Here is a 24,927-nt window from a genome sequence, read left to right as displayed (position 1 = left end):
ATGTAGATATCAAAATCCCCAAAATTCTCAATAGCCCAATTAATTATAATAGCAAACACACTTTCATATTTCACATAAGTTGCTCTATGACATTTTTAAAACCTATGAATTGATGGACATTTGTCACAATTTTTACAAACACAGCAATCCTTCAACCTTGGTATTTAAACATATTTTTTAAAACAAAGTAAAACTCATCTTGGGTTTAGAACATAATCAAGAAATCTATATATCATTCTGGTAGAAGTAAAATAGTGAGCTGAAGAGCATAAATAAAGGGATGCTCCTTTTTCTTGGAGGCTTATAGGGATACAAATGCCCTGAGATTAACTACCCAACTTCCATTCACATGTGGGAAGGTTGGGGGTTCATAAAATGTATTTCACTTCAGCTAATGGGACTTACCTCATGGTAGAGGCAGGCAAAAATAACCAGATTGTTAAAAAAAATTCCAAAAATCATATTTAAAAAACCCTTAAAATCAAATCATTTGAGGTATTTAGCACATTAAAATTCCAAAGGTTGTTAATACAATTATAACCAGTTCTGAAGTCCATCTATCCTCAGCAAAATAGAAAAAAGCTGTTTTTTCATATATGGGCTTATTCACAATAATATTTGTTCAACACAGTTATAGGGGGAAAACAACCGAATTTTAAAACTCAGTACATTCAAAATAAATTCAATCAACCTTCAGTTCACAGAATAATATTGAATCCGGTAATATGTGAACTTAAAATCACAAAGTTATATCTTAAACAAAACAATGCAATAGAATACAGAGATTTTTTTATAAACCATTGGAGTCTGAAATGCCTTAGAATATAGCCTTCAGTCTCTTCAAAGTTCCTTGGGTTTTTTTGTTTGTTTGTTTGTTTTTAATTATCCATTTAAATGTCTATTGTCCTAAGGTAGAGTAGTAAAGGCTAGGCTATGGGGTTCAAGGGACCTGTCCAGGGCCCCATAGCTGGGAAGCATCAGAGGCCAGATTTTAACTAGAGACCTCCCGTCTCTGGGCCTGGCTTCCAGTTCGCTGGGCCACCCATTTTCCTCCCCAAAGTTAAAGTTGAATCTTTGGGCTGAGTCTGCTCCCTGACAGGCAGGTAAAATCAATGAAATTGCCAGAAGAGTCAAAAATCCTTTTAAACCCATTGCTTTTTAGGTTTCTGTTTGAAAAGATCTGTTTCTTCTCTCTAGTCTTTTCTCTCTTTCCCCTCTCTGATACCCCTGTGGCCAACACCCCCATCCACGTGGAGGCTTAGCCTAAGGGAAAATTACCTGGTCTCCTTTCCCTCTCCTCTCTCCCCTCCGCCCACATGGCCAATACTGTTACCAGCTGGTCAAATGAGTCCTGAGGGATGAGTGAATCTGCTCCAAGGATCTGGGTGATGAGCCAACTGGGGTTTTGCTCGAGGGTCTGGGGCACAGAAAGAGGCAGGCAGCAGGCCGGTGAGAGGCCAGGAGCAGGAGAGGCTGCGGGGGTGGGCAAGGCTGGGACCAGGTACCAGGTGAGGACAATCAGGGCTGCAGGCTGCAGCTGCAGGCAGGAAGTGGCGGGCCGAGCCAGGTGGGGTGGGCAGCAGGTCCATAGCCTGTAGCAGCTTTGCGAGGGTAGAAAACCTTGGCCAGAGAGATATGGCTCAAAAAAATTTTTTTTCTAGGTACTAGATATTAAAAGTTGAACTAAAGATCAGAAAAGAATTCAGAAGACTGAGTTTTTTTTTTTTTCCCATTAGGTCACCAAACTGTAAAGATTAAAATTTAGGGGAGACTGGGGAGATTGAGGCAGGTAGAAATTAGTTTCTCTCTGCAAGGAGTATTATATTTTTTAGAGGTTTATTAAAGGTTAAAGATTAAAGAATATACAGGTAAGAAACATGTGCCTAGGCCAGAGGCCTAGACAAAATAACCTCACATCACGCAAGAGACCGCCTGCTCCAAAACGGAAGTCCAAAAAGAGCCAAGAGAGAGAGAGCCCCTCAAAAGCCTTTGAATCAGCTTAAATACCTTCTCGATCTCGGCCCAGGTGAGATTACAAGGCATTCTGGGGAAGTGGAGCAAAGGCTCGTGGGGATTGTAGTCCTGTATTCGAGTCTATTTTTTACATTGAATATCATTTTTGAGAGTTACAAATAACATTTTCCCCATATGCAAATATAAATAATTTGATCTTATTGAAGCCCTTAAAGAAGAAAGTTTGAATAAAAAAACTTTTTTCCCCTTTTCCCACTCTTTCTTATTTACCTTTTCATGTTTCTCTTGATCTTTGTGTTTGGATATCAAACTTTCCACTTATATTCTGGTCTTTTCTTTACAAATACTTGGAAATCTTCTATTTTGTTGAATGCCCATACTTTCCCCTGGAAGTATATAGTCAGTTTTGAGGGATAGGTGATCCTTGGTTGAAGACCCAATTCTCTTGCCTTTCTGAATATCATATTCCAAGCCTTGCAGTCCTTTAGTGTGGAAGCTGCCAGATCTTGTGTAATCCTGATTGGTGTTCCTTGATATCTGAATTGTCTCTTTCTTGTCTTCTTGTAAAATTTTCTCCTTAGCTTGGAAGCTCTTGAATTTGACAATTACATTCCTGGGAGTTTTCTTTTGAGGATTTAGCATAGAGGGTGTTCTATGAACTCTTTCAATGTCTATTTCCCCCCTTGTTCAAGAACATCAGGGCAGTTTTCTTGGATAATTTCTTGTAGTATGATGTCAAGATTTCTGTTTATTTCTGGATTTTCAGGTAGACCAATAATTCCCAAATTATCTCTTTGTATTCTGTTTTCCTGATCCATCATCTTGTCAGTGAGATATTTTATATTTTCTTCTATTTTGTCAGTCTTTTGACTTTGCTTTATTAATTCTTGCTGTTTTGCAAGATCATTGTCTTCCAATTGCCTAATTCTGGTCTTTAAGGACTGGTTTTCCTTTTTGGTTTGTTCTATCCTGCTTTTCGTGGCTTCCAGCTGTTTCTTCAATTGGGAGTTCCTGTCCTTTAAATTGTTATTTTCTTTTTTAACTATTTCCCACTTTTCTTGCCAGAAAGCTGCCATCTTTTTTATAAGCTCCAATTTAAATTCTTCAAGAGTTTGTGGACAATTTCCATTTTTTTGGGAGGGTTCTGGTGCATTTATTTGTATTTCCTCTTCTATTTCCTCTGTAGCCTAGGTTTTTCCTCTGTAAAAATTATCCAGGGTAACCCCTTCTTCTTGTTTTTCTTGGTTTTGGGAAATTGTTGTCATTACTGTGGTGTTTTTTCCTTCCCATTCCAGTTAGAAATCTGAGTGAGATGGGCAGGCCCTCTGTGTATGGAGCTAAGGAACAAGGATTTTGGCTGAGGCTGGCTCTCAAGTCTCTGTAGCTTCCACTGTTTGCTGCCCCCTCTCTGTGCTATCTCCCTGCTGGCGCCCATGGTCTGTGCTCCTCAGCCTACTGGGGCCTCAGGTCTAGCTACTCTCAGGGGTAGGTTCTTGGAGGTCTCAGTCAGCTGCCAGGGACCCAGAGGTGCCCCTCACTCACTCACTGATTCTAGCGCACATTGGCTCTGTCTCTGATTCCGAAGGTGGGGTGGGGAAGGGTGAATCAGCTCGCGTTTTGGTGGAAGCTTTTTCACCTCCTTATGGCGTGGAAATACCCAAATCCCATGTAGCTTCAATGCTGTGCCCTACTGTAGAGTCCCTTTATTCATAAGAATTTGGGGGTTTTTTTGGCTTTTTGAGGGAGTCTGTATCGGTGGGTGGTGAGGAGAGGAAGAATCTTGCATCTAGACCTCCTCCATGTTTACCTGGAGGTCTACCTGTGTGACTTTGGACAAGTTACTAAGAGACTGCTTGCTTAAACCATCTGCTCTCCAAGCCTCAGTTTCTCCATCTATAAAGTGAAGGGATTGGGCCAGATGAAGGTCTTTCCAACTCTAGATCTCTGAAATCCCATGAGTCTAAATGTCCTTGCTGAATAGAAGGGCATTTCTTAATTGGAGAAAAAAATCTCCTATCTATGTTAGTGAAGGGCAAGAATGAGGTGGGGATGATTTAAAGGAAAAGTTAATCCAGGTACCATTTGTATTTGGCTTTAGAGTAGATAAAAAACACAACATACACTCACCCTAGTGCCCAACCCTAACTCCCTTCCTGACCCAGTATAACCACTGGTGGCCAGAGCTGGGCTGAGCAGGTCAGAACAGAAAGATGGGAAAGGGCTCCAAGTTATATATAAATCTGCCAAATAAATAATCATCCATCTGCAGAAATCAGAGATTTGGGAGTGGGGGTTGTGAGAGGTATTGTTGTCCACTAAACCAAAGGTACACACAAATCCGACTAGACTTAAACCCCAACTGAACTCAGGGTGTGACTCAAGAGCAGCCAATCATATTATGGCCCAGAAAGATCTTGGGGGGGGGGGGGAAGGAGAGGGAGGAGGTGGCCTGCCAGATCTCCAGACTGCATAGTTCAGATGGGAAACCTCCCTTCTTGGTTGCCCAGAACCAACACAGCACCAATACAACGGCCAACACAGAAATCTGATCACAGAAGGCGCACGAAGCCACATGATGTAACCCTAAGAAAAGACCCATGAGCCTAGGCTAGACAGACAGCAATCAACGATGCACTGTTCAAGAATGGCCTGATAAAAGCGGCCCTCAGCAGGAAAAGGGGGGCAGATTATCCAGGCAAGGTGACTGAATTCCATTCCTAATAGCTTAATTCATTCACCTTACTGAAGGCCCCAGGTCTCAGCATTAAGGTTCAGAGTTGCTGATTGCCAAAGAGTTCAGGGGTGTATTATTTAACATAGGAAAGCTTATTAAGTTTAAATTTATTTTATTAACTTTTTGATATTTATTCATTTATTTGTATAAATTATATTTCTATTTATTTTTATTTGTAAAAGTGCCTGTTATTATTGTGCTAAACTCTGGGGAGCCAAAGAAAAGGCAGAAATAGTTCCTGTCCTCAAGGGGTTCACTTCTAATTGGGAGATAACATGTAAATGACTATATATATATACTAGATATACATACATACATACATACATGTATATGTGTTTGTGTGTAGATACACAAAACACTCTAGTATATGACATGCGTTTATATATATATATACATATATATATATATATATAATCTATATAATCATATACATGTGTGTATATGAGATCAGAGTGTTTTGTTTTGTTTTTTCCAAAGGCTAAGTCTCCCTCTCTCACCCAGACTAGAAGTATAAGGATAGGGGCAGCTGGGTGGCTCAGTGGATTAAGAGTCAGACCTAGAGATGGGAGGTCCTGGGTTCAAATCTGACCTCAGACACTTCCTACATGCGTGACCCTGGGCAACTCACTTAACCCCTATTGTCTAACCCTTACCTTACTCTTCTGCCCTAAAACCAATATACATTATTGATTCTAAGACAGAAGGTAAGGGTTTTAAAAAAAGTATAGGGATTGGTTCATTGGCCAATTGATTCATTGGTCAGAGCCCATCACTGATCTGTATGGAAGCTTTTACCTGCTCCATTTCTAATGTTGGCCTCCAGTTCACCCCCTCTCCTCAGATACTCCAGTGGTCCCCCACTCCCAGCATTTTGATACCAAACATAGTGGGGACACACAATTGGCATAACCCACTGCAGCTCAGAACTCGTAAACTCAAGAGATCTATCAATCAATCTTCCTTGTAGTTGGGATTACAAGCATTCACTACATAGCCTAGAAAGAGACCAGGGATTCTTAACCTAGAACCCCTAACGGGCTCCATGGAAAGACTTCAAGGAGGCTGGGAATCTGGATTGAGAGAAAAATCTGCTATGTGCTGGGAAATTGGTTCCAAGGTTGCCAAGAGGCTTTTTTCTAAAAGTAATGGTATGCAAGAGCTGTAAACTTTCGAGCACTACATCCATTATTATCATTATTACTGCTATCCCTCCATAATCCTAGTGTAACAGAAGGAATGCTGGAGAAGCCAGTCACAGGACCTGGGTTTGAATACCAGTTCTCCTACTTATTATCCGTGTGATTTAGAAAAAACTTTAGGGTTCAATTTTGTCACCTAATCCAAATATGTTTTACATGATAATACATGAATAAGTGAGATCAAATTGCCTGCCAGCACCGGGATGGGGAAGGGAGAGGAGGGAGGGAAATTTGAATTCAATAATACAACTTAGGAAAACTTGTGTGTAAATTTATGACATATCATTGGTAATAAAAAAAATAAATATTGTTTCCTCACCTATAAAATGAGGATTTTGGACTAGGCGAGTCCTACTAGTCCCGAGTCTATTATCCTATTCATCTTTATTTCTCACTATTGTCCACCAAAAGCCTTGTCTCCACCCAAAACATACTGCTTTTCTTACCATCTCCCAAATGCTCATTCCTATTTCTCTTGCTTTTTTTTTTTCTCCTCTAGACTCAAAGGATCACAGAACTAGAACTAGAAGCGATCTTAGAGGTCATCTAGTACAAACCCCTCACTTTTTAAAAATGAGGAAACCGAAGCCCAGGGATATTAAATGACTTGCTCAGTCTCACAGGTATTAAGTGGCAGAAACAGGAATCAAACTCAGAATGCAAATTCAGCACCCTTTCCACATCCTATGTAGACTCTGAACCAAAAGACGCTCTTCTTCCACCTTTCTATTAATCTACCGGCTGTTATTTTTTAATTAGTTAATTAATCTATTTATCTAGCTACTTATTTATTTAGAAGTATTTTTCCATGGTTACATGATTCACATTCTCTCCCTCCCCCTTTCCCTTTCCCCTCCCGGAGCTGACAAGCAATTTCACTGGGTTATAAATGTATTATCGCCCAATAACCTGTTTCCATATTATTCATTTTTGTAATAGAGTAACCTTCCTGCTATTTTTCTTTCTTTTCTTTTCTTTTATTTTTTTAAACCCTTAGAATCAATATGGTGCATTGATTTTAAGGCAGAAGAGGGGTAAGGGCTAGGAAATGGGGATTAAGTGACTTGCCCAGGGTCACACAGCCAGGAAGTGTCTGAAGCCAGATTTGAACATAGGACCTCCCATCTCTAAGTCTGGCTCTCTATCCACTGAACCACCCAGCTGCCTGCCCTGTTATTATTTTTTTAAATACTTACAACTTCCAAGAAGGAAGTCTTTGCTGATTTTCTCAGTCTACACTAATTTTTCCTTCTTTGAACTCCTATAGCAATTATAAAAGACACCCTAATGACTGATTATATATTGCCATGTGTGTGTCTGTATATAGATGTATACATAGATCTATAAATGTAGATCCATAAATATATGTATATGTTCATATCTATACATGGATATACACAGGCATATCTATATACATATAGAGATACTTATATGTGCACATATACATACATATGTATACATATGGAGGCAGCTAGGTGGCTGGACAGAGCACTGGGCCCGGAGTCAGAAGACCTGAGCTTCAACGTGACCCTAGACAAGTCATTTAACCACTGGAGAAGGAAATGGCAAACCATTCCAGTATCTTTGCCAAGAGAACCCCATGGGCAGTGTTGGTGTGTTATGAGCCACGTGATCATGAAGATTCTGACATGCCTAAAAAAACATACCAAAAAAACAAAACATAGAGATACATATGTACACAGGCAGGCACATACATGTGTATGTAGTCTTATCTCTCTGACTAGCTTGGAAACATGTGTAAGGGGTATGGAAACAGCACTGAAGATTTCTTATTGTTATAGAAATACAAAGTTGTATTGATAAAAGGTTTTAACATCAATAACAACATTTTAAAAATCTAACTCTAGTCCAGATTCTGATTTCTATAACTAAAAAAATTACAAAATTTGTTGCTATGATAGATAAACCTTTGGGTCATTTGCTTTGGAGTAATCCTGCAGAGTAATTCATAGGACCATAAGAAGAGTCTTCAGAGATCATCTAGTGGGAATCCCCTCATTTTACAGATGAGGAAAACTGAGGAAAGAGCAGCTTCGTTACTTACCTAAAGTCACAAAGTAACTGAATGGGGATTTAATCTCATGTCTTCTAAATCCAAATTCACTGAACTTTCCTCTATTCTTGCCTTACAGATGACCAGTTCCTGGCACATAGTTGGTACTTAAAAATCACTTGCTGATTGACTTGTTAATTGAAAATCACTAATATGCAAGTAGACTCTCCTAGGGAACATTCTGAGATGACGGAGATCAGTGGTGTCAAACTCAAATAGAAAAAGAGCCCTGAGGGCTGCTTATTGACTTGGAAAACCCACAGCATTATTTATCTATGGCTTATTTCAATTTATTTTGTTAAACATTCCACAATTACATCTTACTCAAGTTCTGGCTGTACTGGGGAGTTCCGCCTGTCACATGCAGCTGAGTATGATAGCTGAGATATAGCTCAAACACCTCCAGAAGTCTAATGGCACCTCCCTTCTTTGGTAACCTCCTATATGTTCAATTTCAGGCAGCCAGGTAGCCCAATAGATAGAGTACCGGCCTGGGCACAGGAAGACTCATCTTCCTCTGTTCAAATTTGATTTCACACTAGCTGTGTGACTCATGGCAGTTCACCCCCTTTGCCTCCGTTTCATCATCTATAAAATGAGTTGGAGAAGAAAATGGTAAACCACTCCAGTATCTTTGTCGAGAAAACCCCAAATGGAGGCACCAAGAATTGGGCATGACTGAAAAATGACTGAATAACTAAATAGGCTTAATTTGATCCCAGGTACTTCATAGAATAAGCTACATGTGTGATAAAAGTGTGGGTTTCAAAGGTTTACATTATATGGCCATATAAAGAAGCCTATTTGCCAATAAAATGGAATATTAATTAAACCAACAACTGAAACAGGACATCCTCAAGACAGTCCCAGAATCCTTCTGGTGAGGTTTCTTTCTGTTTGATTAAGTATAATACTAGAGAGGAGTTTGGAGGTTCTCCTACTCTCTAACTGCTGGTTTCTGGGCACAAGAGGAGGGGGAGGCAGTCCAGTGTAGGAGAAAGAACATTGGATTTGGACACAAAGAACCCAAGTTTCAGTCCTGGCTAAGCTACTCACTACATGGGTCACATTGGGCAAATCATTTAGACTCGCAAAGCCCCAGTGTGCTCATCTGTAAAACAGGGAGGTTCGACTAAGTACTCTCAGGTCTCTTTCAGCTGTAGATTTAGGACCCCAGGAGCCTATGAAAGTCAGGCAAGGCCTCTGTTTCTTCATCAGTAAAACGAGGAGGTGAAACAAAACAACCTCTCCAGCTAGGTCCCTTTCAGATCTAAGTTTATAATCCTATGATCCAGTAAGGACAGTTACTGACGGACTGGAAAGGGAGCTTGCTCACCTGGTAGGAGGTGTTTTACCATTGATCCCAACTTCACCACAGTCCCCGATGCTTCATGTCCCAGCACCATTGGCCTTTTCACAATAAAGTCTCCTATTCGGCCATGCTGCCAGTAGTGGACATCAGAGCCGCAGATTCCAACCGAATGCATCTTCAGCAGCACCTCTGGGGAAAAGGAAAGGAAGGCAGGTGGGAAACTCCTAAATGCACAAGAGACTTTGTTTTTAGGAACTTTTAAGCCTTTCCTTATTTTCCTGATATTTATGTCCTCCTCAGACAAATCCACCCCCAAATTTTTATCCTAAGAACTTATTTTGCAAGTACATTTATTTGTAAACTGATTTGCTTGTAGGCTCCTTGACAGTAGGGATTATTTTTTAGCTCTTTTTGTATCTCCAGCACTTAGCACAGTGCCTGGCACATAGTAGGCACTTAATGTTTATTTGACAGAATTAAATATATATACACATATACATACATACATATACACACACATATATATATGTGTGTGTGTTTTCTCCTCAAAAGATTGTAAACTCCTTGAAGGTAGGGACTGTTTCTTTTGGGTCTTTACACAGTGCCTGGTGCAGATAGGAGCCTAATAAATTCTCATTCACTTCCGTTTTAGGAGAGTTTGAAAAATGAGCAGGATGTTTTGGTTCCTGAGTAGCAAACACTTCAATGGAGAGTCCTCTAATGTAATCACTCGGGATTTAAGGATGCTCTTTTGCCCAAATTCACACACTTACTCACTCATACCCACCACCAATACCTCCACCATGCCTTCTTGCCACCACCAATAACAACAAACAACAAAATCTCACAAATTGGGGAAACTTTATGTTTACCCAGTGGAAGGGTGAAAATCTGCAAAAGAAAATTAACACCTAGCTGTGTGACCCTGGCCAAGTCCATTAACCCCTATTGCTTTGCCTTTACCGTTCTTCTGACTTGGAGTCAATATACAGCACTGATTCTAAGTCAGAAGGTAAGGGTTAAAAAAAAATAGAGTAAGGTTTAAATGACTTAAGAGAACTATTTGCCAATAACTTTTCAAACAATTAATGTGTTAATTAGAAGAGATCCTTATCTCTTCATTAGATTTAGTGGGAGTCCTATTTAGCACTATTTTATAAGCCATTAATGTGAGTTACTATCTCTACTTAAAAGTAATCAAATGGCATTTCTTTTTTTTTAAATGCCATGTGACTCAAACCTCTTGCTAATTCTGACTACCCTTCTCTCTAATTTGTCTGGATTTGTGAGGTTCTACTGCATTTTTAATGTTATTTTAAACTTGGGAAATCTGTTATAAAGTGTCTTTTCTGAAATAAGTACTAGATATTTTTTGCTTTAGATTTATGTTAAGATAAAAGTAAAACAAATGTATTACAAAAAAATCTCCCCAAGAAAAACTGGTTTATTTTGAGGATATTGGGAGGAGGAGAACAGAAAGTAAGAATGAATTCTCTAGTTTGTATGGAATCTCCTTAAGGGAACAGCCACACCATAAATTATTAGAATAGATAGGGTGGGGCTGAACTTTCTCAGCTCTCAGTTTGGAAAACAGAAAGTGGCAATGCCTGAATCGCTTCTTCTGAATATTAAAAGTGGCTCCATTTTTCTCTGCTCAATTCAATATACATTTACCAAGGGCCTAAATCATGTGTGACCTCATTAAGTCTAACCCCTCATTATACAGAAATTCTGAACAGAGACGTTAAGTGACTTGTTCAGTCCCCCAGGATATGGCAAGTAGCAGATTTAGTATTCAAATCTAGAGCCCAACACTCCAGATGTCAGCACTTTCCACTACTTCCTGCTCCATCTCCCCTGCCATACTGTGCTAGATGTTGAGGCTAGAAAAGCTTCTGTTTTATGCAGGGAACATGCATGCCTAGGATGCTGTCCTTCCACATGCCCACCTTCCAGCTTCCTTCAGGTCCCAGCTAACATCCCATATTCTACAGGAAGTCTTTCCCATCCCTCTTAATGCTAAGGCCTTCCCTCTGCTGATTATGTCCAATTTATCCTATGTAGGGTGGTTTTCACGTTTTCTCCCACATTAGTCTGTGAACTCCTACCAAAAAGAGATGTCTTTTGCCTTTCTTTGTATCCAGAGTGGAAGAGCACCATACCTGGCACACAGAAGGCATTTAATGGTAATTGACTGACAACTGCACACAAATAAGAATGTAGAAAGCAATTTCAAGATGGAGAGCACAACCCTCTCCCGAGGAAGCAAACAATGAGGGCTGAAAGGTAGCATCTGATCTAGGCACCCATCTTCCTTATTCAAATCTTTCTTTAGAGAATTAGTTCTCATAATTGGGGGCAGGAATTGGACTTAACCTGATTTGGTGGAGAGGAAGAAATAATTTTCTAGATTGGATTGCATTACCCCCATTCTGTTGCTGACTAATAACAAAATCTGACTCTACTACCTCTAACCTGTTTAAGCTGACTACGCAAAACTTTGCTATACAGAGTAGGCTTTATATGCCCTCAGCCCACAAATGGAGCGCCCAATAAGCAACTAGGGACATTCCAAGCCAGCTTTGCTGTCCGGACAGATTATATCCCATTGGTCATCCAAACGTGCTACTGTGACTGGCTTGCACTTGTTATGTTTATCATAAATTGGCATCTTAAAGAGCCCACAGCAAACTATTCTCTGCCCCTGACTTAAAGGGAACAGGGTAAAAGTACAAAATTCTTTTTCTGGTCTACATTCCTGATCCTAAATAGACTAAATAACCAATTAATAACAAATTATAATCAACATACTGTAAACAAACATTAAAAAGAAAAAGCTTTAAACCCAATTGGAAGCTACCTGACAAATTAGGAAGCTGAAACTGCTATGAGCAAGCAGTCTTCCTTTAGCATGCCAATATATTTATTTTACCCTCAGTTTGGCTATTTGTTCCAGAGCTTTCAAGGAAATGGAATGAAAAACTTCCTGACTATAAAGACGCACCCAAAACATGCCACCTTATAAGACTCAGAAATCAGACAAGGTGAAGCAGGGGAGGGAAATAGGGGAACTGGAATACTGTTTCAGGAAAATTGTCTTTTTAATAAAGAAAAGAGATCAGGGGGGGCAGCTGGGTGGCTCAGTAGAGCCAGGCCTAGAGAAGGGAGGTCCTACGTTCAAATCTGGCCTCAGATGCTTCCTAGCTGTGTGACCCTGGACAAGTCACTTTACCCCCATGGCCTACCCTTTACAACTCTTCTGCCTTAGAACTAATACACAGTATTGATTCTGAGACAGAAGATGAGGATGTTGAGAAGAAAAGATTATGCCAGGCCTTCCTAGCCCCAAGGGACCCCTGGTTGTAAACTGGGTCCCTTAAACTTTAGGTCACTGAAGTCTCTTCCTGTTTTCACAATAATAACTTTTACTGAGAAAATGTCCTGGGTCTATCTTGCATGAGTAGCCTTAAGTCTTGAAATATATATTTTAATTTTATTAATATATGTGTGTATGTATATGAAATTTATATTACAAACTTTGAGCCTTGGATATCTATGCATATGTGTGTATATATTACATATGTACTGTATATTACAGATATAGTAAACACACACACGAGGCAGTTGGGTGGCTTAGTGGCTAGAGCGCTGGGCCTGGAGTTAGGAAGACTTGAGCTCAACACTGGCCTCAGACACTTAGTAGCTACGTGACCCTGGGCACATCACTTAACCGCTGTTTGCCTTAATTCACTGGCCAAGGAAATTGCAAACTGCTCCAGTATTTCTGCCAGGAATGCCTCACGGACAGCACTGGTGTGCTTTGGCCCACAGGGTCACAGAAAGTTGGACGTTACTGAACAAAAACAAATATTTAATGACCAAATAAGCACTAAGAAATCGAACAGATTTCACTGAAAACCTTGTTCCTTCTCTATTTACCTTATAATAAATCAAAATAATCTAAAAGTTCAAAACACTTAACAGATCCCTCATTCCTTTTCTATCTATCATATAAGAAGTCAATGTAATTGCTACGTTTGAAGTAACAAAGATCGTTTCGGGGTGAAGGTAGCCAGGAAAGCTGATTTGCCTGATGTAGAGATAAAAGCTTCATGTCCCTATTTTTTTTTTTCAACATTTACTTTCTGTCCTAGTCACAGTTCTCAAGACAGAAGAGCAGTAAGGGCTAGACACACCCAGTGAAGAGACTTGCCCAGGGTCCCACGGCTAGAAAGGATCTGAGGTCAGATTGGAACCAGGACCGTCTGACTCCAGGCCTGGCTCTCTGGCCATTGTGCCGCCTCACGGCCCCTGTTCATCTTCCTCTGGCATCATCCCTCCTCTCCAGCAGGCAGAGTAGGCTGTAGTTTCTGCAGAAATCTTTCCAGCTCCCTCCCCAAAGGTAAATGGTAAATTGTAAACCTCCTGAATCTTCCCTGTGTTTGTGTTTCTTTTTTTAGCCTTGTGATTTTATAAGTGGCAAATGCTCGGGGTGAGGAACTCCCTTTGCCAATGTAGATAGGCATCCTCCTGTTACCTGGGGAACAGAGGGCCACATGGGCAGGATGTGACAGACGCAGGACTTGAACTCAAGCCTCCCTGGTTCTACACACTCCACTACCTTGCACTGCACGTAGCTGGTGGCAAACAAAAGTGTCTGGAAGGAATCGGAGCTTGAGGATCGTAGGGAGAGAGAGGAGAGATTACATGAAAGAAGGCAAGGGGAGATGTGCCCAGCAACCTAACCTCCTTTTGCAGAAGAAAAGCAGGGCAAAAGCTTAGGCCTCCCTCCCTTCTAGGAAGAGGAGCTCTCTGGACTTTTGGACCTTTATCCTCTGCTCCACTTTGTGATGTATGCACATAGGCTTCTGAGGGGACAGATTTCCCTCGCTGGCTGCCCGGGCCTGAGCCCTATAAGGCTATCCTGGACACAGGGTGAGGACATCCCAGTCACGAAGGGGCCCGTTGGAGTGTTGGCCAACTTAGTGATAAAGTCACTTGTAAAAAAATTAATTAAGTTTCCTGGGAAGGGAGATAGAAGGAGAAAAGATAGCCTATGCCTTTTGTTTCTTATTATGTGAAAAATGCTTTGAATTCTCTCCTTTCAAACTCTGCTCCTTTCTTCCCTTTTTGTTTCTCTTTTGAAAAATCTTTGCCTTGTCTCACAATGTATACTAAGTATTGGCTCTAAGGCAGAAGAGAGGTAAAGGCTAAGCAATGAGGGTTGTCACACTTAATACACACACACACCAGGGTCACACACCTAAGAAGTGTCTGAGGTCAAATTTGAACCCAGGACCTCCCATCTCCATGGCTGGATCTCAATCCACTGAACCACCAACACACCCCTCTCTATTATTATTATTTTTTTTTTAATTTTAATATTATTTTATTTGGTCGTTTTCATACATTATTCACTGGAAACAAAGATCGTTTTCTTTTCCTCCCCTCCCCCCCCCCCCCCCCCCCCGCCTTTCCCTCTCCCATAGCCGACGCATGATTCCACTGGTTATCACATGTGTTCTTGACTCGAACCCATTTCCCTGTTGTTGGAGTTTGCATTATAGTGTTCATTTAGAGTCTCTCCTCAGTCTTATCTCCTCCAACCCTGTGGTCGAGCAGTTGCTTTTCAGCGGTGTTTTTACTCCCACAGTTTATCCTCTGCTTGTGGGTAGTATTTCCCTCTCTATTATTTTTTAAAGTTTGTTGAGCAAAATAATTTCATTAAGTAATCCCTAAATCATTAGTTTAAAAGAGAGCTCAATTTGCCCCCCCTTTTTTTTTTGGATTTTGGAACAGATTTAAGGCATTCCAGGATAAAGGAACTTTTGTCTCTACCAAAGTAGATCAGCACCTGCTCTGCGTTTACTTGTTGTGCTGGTGGTTGTCCAGTCAAATCGGAGACCCCCATTTGGGCTCACTTTACAGATGAAGAAACTGCAGCATACAGAATCAAGTGACTTGCCCAGGGTCACACAGCTAATATGATGTGTCTGAGGTCATTTTTAGATTCAGATCTATTCTGACCATAGACCTGGCACTCTCTCTACTGCACTGGCTAGCTGCCCAATTTATAGTCCTTGAGAAATGTTTGGAGCATCTAGATGTTCACCTGCCTGCCTAGGATCCCAGCACCAGAATGTATCAGAGGCTGCGCTCAGGCTCTTCCTTGATTCCAAGGCCAGTGTTCTGGCCAGTATGTCAAGTTTGCCTCGTCACAAGTTGAGTAGCTGCCTATGTTAGAAACCTTTTGGGAAAGGCTAAGATGGCATCTTTTGCTCATCTGCAATCTGTTCCTTTTTATTATGAGTCACATAATAATAATAGCTAACATTTATGTATCTATATAGCATTTTATTTTTATTATACATATATAATTTTCTTTATCTATATTTAAAATGACATATATAGACATTTACATATATCTATAAATTTTACTAGTGCCAGGCACTATGCTAAGAACTTTACAATAATTATCTCATTTCATCCTCACAACAATTCGGGGAGATGGGTGCCATTACTGTCTTCATTTTGCAGATCAGAAAGCTGAGGCAGTGAGACTTGCCCAGGGACACGCGACTAGTAAATGTCTGAGGTTAGATCTGAACTCAGGTCTTCCCAACTCCAGTCCTAGGGCTCTATCTACTGAACCACCTACCTAGCCCCATGAAACTCATCCAGCCAAACTGGACAATGAGATTGAATGGACCGACTGGCAAAAGTCAAGGGAAGTAGGGAACGAGAGAGGAGAATAGTCCATGTGGTCATGGATGGGCAGAACAACAGGAAAGAAATACTGCTTGAGACTTACCATTTGGGCCTGGTTCAGGAATCGGATATTTTTCCTAAAGGAAACAAATGACAACATATTCAGAGTCCACGGCCATCAGTGTAATAATAATGACTCACACTGAGCTACTGCTTCAACACAACTTGTTCTACGTGCGTGTGAGCTAGATGTTATTCGTATCCCCATTTTGCAGATAGGGAAGCTGAGGCTCAGAGACAGGATTCAAGGGAGGATTCGAATCAGCATTTTCCTGACTCCTAGTTCTATGTTCTAGCTACTTCACCACATGGCCTCTGCAGCTGTTGGGAACATTTTCTCCATGATATTTCTGATTTAGACTAGAAATAGAATGGAAGGAAGGCTGGGGTTGGAGTGGGAAAGCCTGCGTTTGAATGCTCAGTTTGATATTTACCAGCTGGGGGACCCTGGGCTTAATCTCTCTGCATCTTACTTTGAAAAATGAAGGGGTGGGCTGATCTTTAAGGACCTTCTCAGTTTATGCTCATGTAATCACACCTGTGTGGCATTGGATAAATCACTTAACCTCTCTGGGGCTCCAGTTTCCTCACCTGTAAAAAGGGAGTCAGACCAGATGGTCTTTGAGGTCCCATTTAAATCTAAATCTATGATCCTGTTTCCACCAAACCATTTCTTTATGTGAGAGGCAAGCAATTCTCAAGAAGATATTACTGTTGGATGGATGCCCAATGTGTTCAAATGTCAAACTGCAGAGGTAGTTACCAATGGTACAAATTTCAGCCAGGGGGCATATAGTAGCAACACTCTGGGAAGGTGTGTTCTAACCACTGGATTCCTGAATAATGGAACGACTGACCTGTAAATAACATATACAGCAGGCTCATTAAGTTTGCAGGTGACCCCCAAGACAGGGACATCAATGTCACTAGGTCCTGGAATTGCAGACCAGATAGAAATCCAGCCCAACAGAGGGCCATCCCTGCTTCCTTGCCACCTGGAAAAGTGCCAACTAAATCACAGAGGGGAAAACCACCTAGATAGCTCTCTGAGGCAGTCCAACCCTGGTTGTAGGGATGGGCATAGAAGGGACTTACCAGGAAGGAAGCTCCAAATAACAATCTCCCTTTCTACCCACTTGGACAAATTGCCTGGGGCTAAGGGGAACCAGGTGTGTGCACTTGTATTCTCTGTTCACATCCCCAACACTCCCTTCTCCCTCTAACAATTTCTCTGAATTCAGCTATATTTACCAGGAACAAACCCTGGGATTACCCCAGGGCCTTCTTCTGTCCAGGATCCCTCCCCCATTTGGAAAAAAATTTATTCCTAGATATAGACAAGCTTTTATTTGGTCTCTCTAATCAATTCCAAGGGTATCTTCTCTCTAAAACAGAAATTAAAAATGGAAAAAGAATCAGTCCTGGCCATCTTCCTTAGTCAATCAACTAACATTTTTATTAAGTGCCTTCTCTATGCTAGGCATTGTGCTAAGTATTGAGGATAAAAGAAAGGAGGGGATAAAACCAGTCCCTACTCTCAGAAGCTCATCATCTAATGGAGGAGACAACATGCAAATAATTAAATACAAGCATGATATGTACAGAACAAATTGGGAATAGTCTCAAAGGAAGATACTAAGATTTAAAAAAGACTGGGAAAGGCTTCATGCTTTAACTCCTTTCTAGATTAGTGCATGTGGCTAGACAGCTGATGTCTATTTGGTCCTTTATCTCCCAAAATATCCTACACCTTAGCATTTGAAATTTTAAAAAGTTTTAGGGTTTTTGGCCATTGTTATGAGCTAAGCTTATAATAATTCACATTTACAGAATGCTTTAGTAGCTTTGAGAGGCATTATGGAGTAGTGGATAGAACTGTTGGTTAGTCATTTTTCAGTTGTGTTCAACTCTTTGTGATCCCATGTAAGATTTTCTTTGCAAAGATACTAGAGCAGTTTGCCATTTTACTGCTCCAGCTCATTTTACAGATGAAGAAACTGAAGCAAGCAGGGTTAAGTGACTTGTCCAGGGTGAAATTTGAACTCAGAAAAACAGATTTTCCTGACTCCAGGTCTGGGGCTCTATTCACTTCACCACCTGCCCATAGTAGGTGTTTAATAGTTGCTTGTTGAATTTTACAATTGCTCAAAAAGTAGCAAGAGAGGGGCAGCTAGGTGGTTCAATGGATAGAAAGCCAGACCTGGAGTTGGAAGGCTCTGGGTTCAAATTTGACTTCAAACACTTCCTACTTGTGTGCCACTGGGCAAGTCATTGTCTAGCCCTTGCCCTTCTGTCTTAAGAATTGCTACAAGAACAGAAAGTAAAGTTTTATAAAAAATTAAAATTAAAAAAAGGTCAGCTAAGTGGTGAAGCAGATAGAGTGTTGAGCCTGAACTCAGGAAGACTTACTCTTCCTGAGTTAAAATTCGATCTGTTTCCTCTCCAACCAAGTCCATGCTGGGAACTTTGCTGTTTGTTGATGTTTTATTTGAGGGGATAATGGGAGGGAGCATAGGAAAAAAAGCATAAGTGATTATTCCTGATAAATGAGAACCTATAAATAGTAGTCCAGGGTTTGAGAAAGCCAGAAACATCAATTACTCGGGGAAGAATTCCTTTTCTTAAAAGAACTGCTGGGAAAACTAGAAAGTAATTTGGAAGAAATTAGATTTCAACTAACAGTTTACCCAATACACTACAATAAATGTGATTGAATATAAAATTAAAATATAAAAGGTCACATCATTGAGAAATTAAATACTTTTCACAATTATGGCATGGTTACAGATCTAAACCAAACTTCATCAGCATAACTAATATGTATGTAACACTTTAAGGTTTGAAAAACACTTTACAAATATTATCTCTTTCTACCCTGAAGGTAGATACTATTATTATCTCTGTTTTACAGATAAAGAAACTGAAGCAGACAGGCTCTATGACTACTATACCACCCAGTTGTTATTATATAGGATAGAGATCATAAAAGACAAAATGAATGGTTTTGACTATGAAATTAAAAAAAACTTCTGCAAGAATAAAATTAATGTTCTATCTTGAACAAGAAAAAAAGCTATAGAGGAAAAAATATTTGCATCAAATATTGTTAAGAAAAGTCTGATATCTAAGCTATATTAAGGAACCAACACAAATCTCTAACACCAAGAGCCATTCCCCAAAAGGTAAATGGTCAAATGGGTCTAATTTTCTTTTTTTTCTCCTCCTTTTTTTATTTAGAATATTTTTCCATGGTTACATGACCCATGATCCTTCCCACCCTGCTTGTTCCTCCCCCACTCCCAAAGTCAACAAGCAGTTCCACTGGGCCATATCATTGTTCAAAACCTATTTCCATGTTATTCATATTTGCAGGAGAGGGATCCTTTAACATCAAAACCCTAATCATATCCCTATCACACTATGTGATCAATCATATGTTTTTCTTCTGCGTTTCTGCTCCCATAGCTTTTTCTATGGATGTGGATAGTGTTCTTTCTTATAAGTCCCCCAGAATTGTCCTGGGTCATTGCATTACTGCTAGTAGAGAAGTAAAAGGATATAATTTTCAAGAGAATAACTGAAAATTATTTATGACATGTGAACAAGCTGCAAATTACTAACAGTAAGAAAAGTGCAAATTAAAGCAACTCGAAGATTTTAAATATCATGTAAATGAGCAAAGATGACTAAAAACAGGAGCAGTCAGTAGAGAGGTTGTGGATGGTTGAGAATATCAGCTCTCTGTTGGCAGAGCTCTGATTTGGTCTAATGTTCTAGATGCCAATTTGGAATTATGTAATAAAAGTTACTAAATGATTCATATCATTTTGCCCCAAAGAAATCAAAGACTAAAACAAAAGTCTAATCAAATATCAAAATATTCACAGAAGTACTCTTTGTGGTAGCAAAAAACTGGAAACAAAATGGGTGGCCATCAATTTGAGTATAGCTAAAAAAAAACAACTCTATAGTCTATGAATGTAGAAAATATTATTGTGTAGTCAAACAAATATGGAAAGATCTGAATTAACTGAATGAATAACTGCACAAAATTAACAATGTCTAAGGAATAATAGCCACAATGTAAGGAAGATGAATTCTGGGTAACTAAAAAAAAACAAAAGAAAGTACCATAAAATACACAATGAAATATACTTCCCTTCTCATGCTATCATGGATATAGGGCTATGAGGACAGAGTTACCAGTTGTGGATACTGTTAGTTGATCAGTGTTAATTTGTTTCTTTCTCTGTCACTTAGAGGGTTATGAATGTGAGGAGAATAAATTCCAGAAATTATTATGATAGAGGTAAAAGTGCATTAATAAAACATTGCATATGTGTGTGCATGCATGTATGTACATTCATTTAAATGAGGGACAGCTAGGTGGCACAGTGGATAAAGCACTGGATCTGGAGTCAAGAAGACCTGAGTTCAAATCTAGCCTCAGACACTTACTGTCTATGTGATGCTGGGCAAGTCACTTAACCTCGTTTGCTGCCATTTCCTCGTCTATATAAAAATGAGCTGGAAAAAGAAATGGCAGACCACTCCAATATCTTTGCCAAGAAAACCTCAAATGCAGTCACAAAGGTCTCAGACATAACTGACACAACTGAACAACCACATTATAATTTATATATATGCATGCATTGTATTATATATACATACTATATATACATTATTTATACTTTATATATAACATATACACATATGTATATACACAAATATAGATACATATATATATACACACACAACATATATAAATATACTTAAGGGCATTTCTTTTCTGTGAGAAACTGTTGCTCACAAGCCTCAGTAAGCAGTTCCCATTGCTAAAGACTATTTTGTATCCTATCCCAGAAGCCCTAGGGGAATCAGACAGTAGAGGACTGGACTTTGCTTTCTAACTAGAACCGACAATCAGGAAAAGCCTAGTAAAGTGGCCCGTTTGCTTGGCTCTGTTCTCATACCAAAGATGAGACAGTGCCACTTTGTGGACACTAAAGGGTACTCTGCTAATAGCCCTCTGGCAGGAAAGAGTTGGAGAAAAAAAAAACACTAACAAAAACCTAGTAGGCTTCCTCACTTTCCATGAAACTGAGAGCTTCTCTAGGGTCTTTTCCTGCTCATTTTCATTATTTTTTGCTTGTCTTTTTTAAGTAACTCCCTAGGATGTCCCTCAATTGGGGAATGGCTGAACAAATTGTGGTATATGATGGTGATGGAATAGTAATGTGCTATAACTGCTCGATTTCTATATGACCTGGAAAGAACTCCATGAACTGATGTGGAATGAAGTGAGCAGAACCAGAACAACATTATTCACAGAAACAGAAACACTGTGGAAGGATCAAATGTAATAGACTTCTCTACTAGCAGCAATGCAATGATCCAGGACAATTCTGAGGGATTTATGAGAAAGAACGCTATCCACATAGAGGGAAAGAACCGTGGGAGGAGAAACACAAAGAAAAGTATATGATTTATTGCTTGTTCATATGGGTATAGGATTTGGGGATTTGATTTTAAAAGATTTAAAAGATTACTCTATTTAAAAAATGAATCATATGGAAATAGGTTGTGAGTGACACAGTGCAATTGCTTGTCAGTTCCAGGAGAGGGAAAGGAAGAGGGGAGGGAGAGAAAAAATGAATCATATAACCATGGAAAAATATTTTAAAATAAATAAAATAAAATAAATAACTCCCTACCTTCAGTCTTAGAATCAATACTAATCAGGGTTAAGCAATTAGGGTTAAGTGACTTGCCCAGGATTACCCAGCTATAATAATGTGATACCACATTCAAACCCAGGACCCCCTATCTATATATAGGTCTGGCTCTCTACCCACTGAGCCACGTAGCTGCCTCTATTCTCATTACTATTATATTATAGTACCTGCTTCCCACCCTAGCAGAAGGCCAATCTGAAGTTACAGCACTCTAATGAAACTTGTACAAAATGAGTTTATAATGCTTATTATTGAAATTCACATTAATTTCAATAATTAATTAAATGAGTCTATAATGGTTGAAGGCTCTTTTTTTTTTGCTAGAAATTTAAGAGATGGAAAGGACTATGGAGATCCATTAAATAAGAAAACAGGCTCAGAGAAGAGAGTAATAATGGGTGATTTGAACACAGTTCCTCTAACTCCAGTTCCAAGCAAGGGAGGAAAAACTTATTTGTATAATGCATTCATGTATGCGAATAAACATGTCTAATCATATTTGTACCCATGTTATGCATATATATACAAATGTGTAAATGTATACATATAAATTATATATATCAATGAGCATTTATTAATCACCTACCCATGTGTCAGATAAATTATAAGGTTATGAAACTGCCCTCAAGGAGTTTATAGTCTATCAGAGGAGATGACCTAAATCGATTTATAATATAAATGCAGGATGACAGGGAGTGGACGAGTCACAGGGGAGGACAGAGGTAGCCTCATGTATAAGATAGCATATGAGCTGGATCTTGAATGAGATTAGGGTGTCAGAAGAAAGGAAGGTCTGCCCTCCAGATGTTAGGGATGTCTAGGACAAAGGTATAAAGATGGGAAAATGGGGGAGGTACAGTTTGCCTGGATTGTGGAGTGTTGGGAGGAAAGTAATGTGTAAGACTAGTAGAAAACAGGGGATGATAAATGGCTCAGTGGATAGAGAGCCAAGCTCAGAAATAGGAAGTCCCAGGTTCAAATCTAGCCTCAGACATTTCCTAGCTGTGTGACCCTGGGCACTTAACCCCCCATTGCTGCCCTCTCAACTCCAGGCCTGGCACTACAACCATTGTGATACCCCGATTCCTCTCAATATTTATTCTCTTTCTCTCCCTCTCTCTCCCCTTTCTTTTCTTCCTTTCTTCTCTTACCATCTGACTTGGTATCAATCCTAAGAAGAATGGCAATGGTCAGGCAATGGGGGGTTAAGTGACTTGCCCAGGGTCACACAGCTAGGAAATGTCTGAGGCCACATTTGAAGCCAGGTCCTCCCAACTTCAAGCCTGGCACTCTATCCACTGTGCTACCCTAGCTGCCACTCTCAGAATGAAGGAAATATTAAAGTTCAGTTTGAGATGACTGAAAGTAACCATGTAATTTCCCCCCCCACTAAAGTTCATGGACCTCCTGAAATTGATCTATATAGCCTTCCATGGACCCCAGGGTTAAGAATTCCTCCTCAAGAATTCATTAAGATAGGGATGAACATGTTCAAATTTTCATTTTAGGAAAATCACTTTGGCATTTGTGTTGAGATGAATTAAGTGTGGGAAGAGACTTGATTGAGTCAAAGACACCAATTAAGAGGCTATCATAGTAGTCTAGGCAAAAAATGATAGAATGGAACATGATGTAGTCATAGTAAAATATGATTATTTGTAAATACTGAACTAAGTGGTACTCAGTCATTCTATTCTTAAATCTGGTTGCTTTTCTTAATGGAAAAAATGGAGGAAAAATCCTTTCTTTAGTACAAATCAATATATGATCACGTAAAGATTACAGCAAGCCCTGAACTAAACAGTTTATATTTTTAAATGCTATTTCAAGTTTAAGAAGGAATGGTATGTCTGGTTTTTCATTTGTGGTTCTTCCTTGGCCGAATTTCTCTGGTGCTTTTCCTTCTTGGCCTATTGCTGGAATATTCCTGTGATAATGTTCTTCCATCTGTCCAGCTGCTATATAAAACCTCTCAGCTCAGCTTTGACATAGTCTGAGCTTTCAATCTGTCTCCCAAGTCTCATGTCTTCATTAGGTCACAAAGTTTTCTAAAGCTCAATCAGGCATATTAAGCAGATTTAGAGGCTGCAAATTCCTCATCTCTAAGGGATGTTAGACATTACTGAGGGCCTAAGCAGATGCTAAACAACTGCACTCTTTATCCCATAAAAGCCCATTAGTTTAAATTGTTCCCTTGAAAACACAGGTTAGTCACTTATGGTCTCATTTATCTTCTCTCCTTAAGGTTGCCTGTGAGTGCAAATAAAAAAAAAAAATTCTCCCGATTTCCTTGGCAATGAGAGCTTGGTTTTCTCCTTAAAAAATAAACCATATGTTATTCCCTGATGCCATCCCTGAAGTTTCCATATTCTGCCTAGATGCAATGGTTTGATTTTTCAAAACCATTTTCTGGCACTGAAATCCACCCACAATGCTAATCTGAAGATTCCTTTCAAAGTGTGGGTTGACCTAAAATGTTTTTAAAATAACTTAGCAACCAGTATGTTCTCAAGCTTGAACAATGACTGTTTTAGAATCCAGGCTTTGTTCCTGGTATTTCAAATCAAAATCCTGCAAAGGAATTTATCCTACTCAAAGTTTCAAAGGTCTGGTAACATTAAATGTAATGCACTGTAAAATACCCATAAAGCTTTTGTTTAGCTCTTAAAACATTGTTGTGGAATTGCAATGCAGAGTCACCTGAGTGTTCATGCAGAAACAAGTTGCTTAAAAATAATACTAGTGATGGGATCTCTTATAGTTCTTTACTACCATATGTTCTAGGGGCATCTAGGTGGTGCAATGAACAGAGCACTGGGTCTGAGGCTAGGACCTGAATTCAAATCCAGCCTCTGATACTTACTAGCTGTGTGACTCTGGGCAAGATAGTTCACCCTGTTGGCCTCAGTTTCCTCATCTGTAAAATGAGCTGGAGAATGAAATGGCACATCATTCTGGTATCTTTGCCAAGAAAACCCCAAATGGGATCACAAAGAGTTAGACTTGACTGAACAACAACAAATAGGTTCGTAACCCTTTTTGTATATTTACCCTTCTGTCGATCTACGATGCCTGCAGACCACTTCTCAGAATAATATTTTTAATTGCATAAAATAAAATCTATGGATCAC

The 24,927-nt window shown here is 39.6% G+C and overlaps 1 protein-coding gene across 3 annotated transcripts in view; it reads right to left on the bottom strand.

The window, feature by feature from the left end:
• Positions 1-24,927, bottom strand: part of SORD (sorbitol dehydrogenase) — a 69,434-nt gene that overhangs the window by 30,818 nt on the left and 13,689 nt on the right. For 2 of the 3 annotated variants that reach the window (XM_056810383.1, XM_007472472.3), the window contains exons 2-3: positions 16,105-16,138; positions 9,318-9,482 (exon numbers count right to left, since the gene is read on the bottom strand). In XM_056810383.1, coding sequence (XP_056666361.1) covers positions 9,318-9,482; positions 16,105-16,138 — 199 coding nt within the window. The remainder of the gene's footprint in view (positions 1-9,317; positions 9,483-16,104; positions 16,139-24,927) is intronic. The other variant, XM_007472473.2, reaches the window with a different exon arrangement.

The sequence above is a fragment of the Monodelphis domestica genome, chromosome 1 (assembly GCF_027887165.1).
Source record: "Monodelphis domestica isolate mMonDom1 chromosome 1, mMonDom1.pri, whole genome shotgun sequence".
Taxonomy (NCBI): Eukaryota; Metazoa; Chordata; class Mammalia; order Didelphimorphia; family Didelphidae; genus Monodelphis; species Monodelphis domestica.
This window is presented reverse-complemented; position numbering and strand designations above follow the sequence as displayed.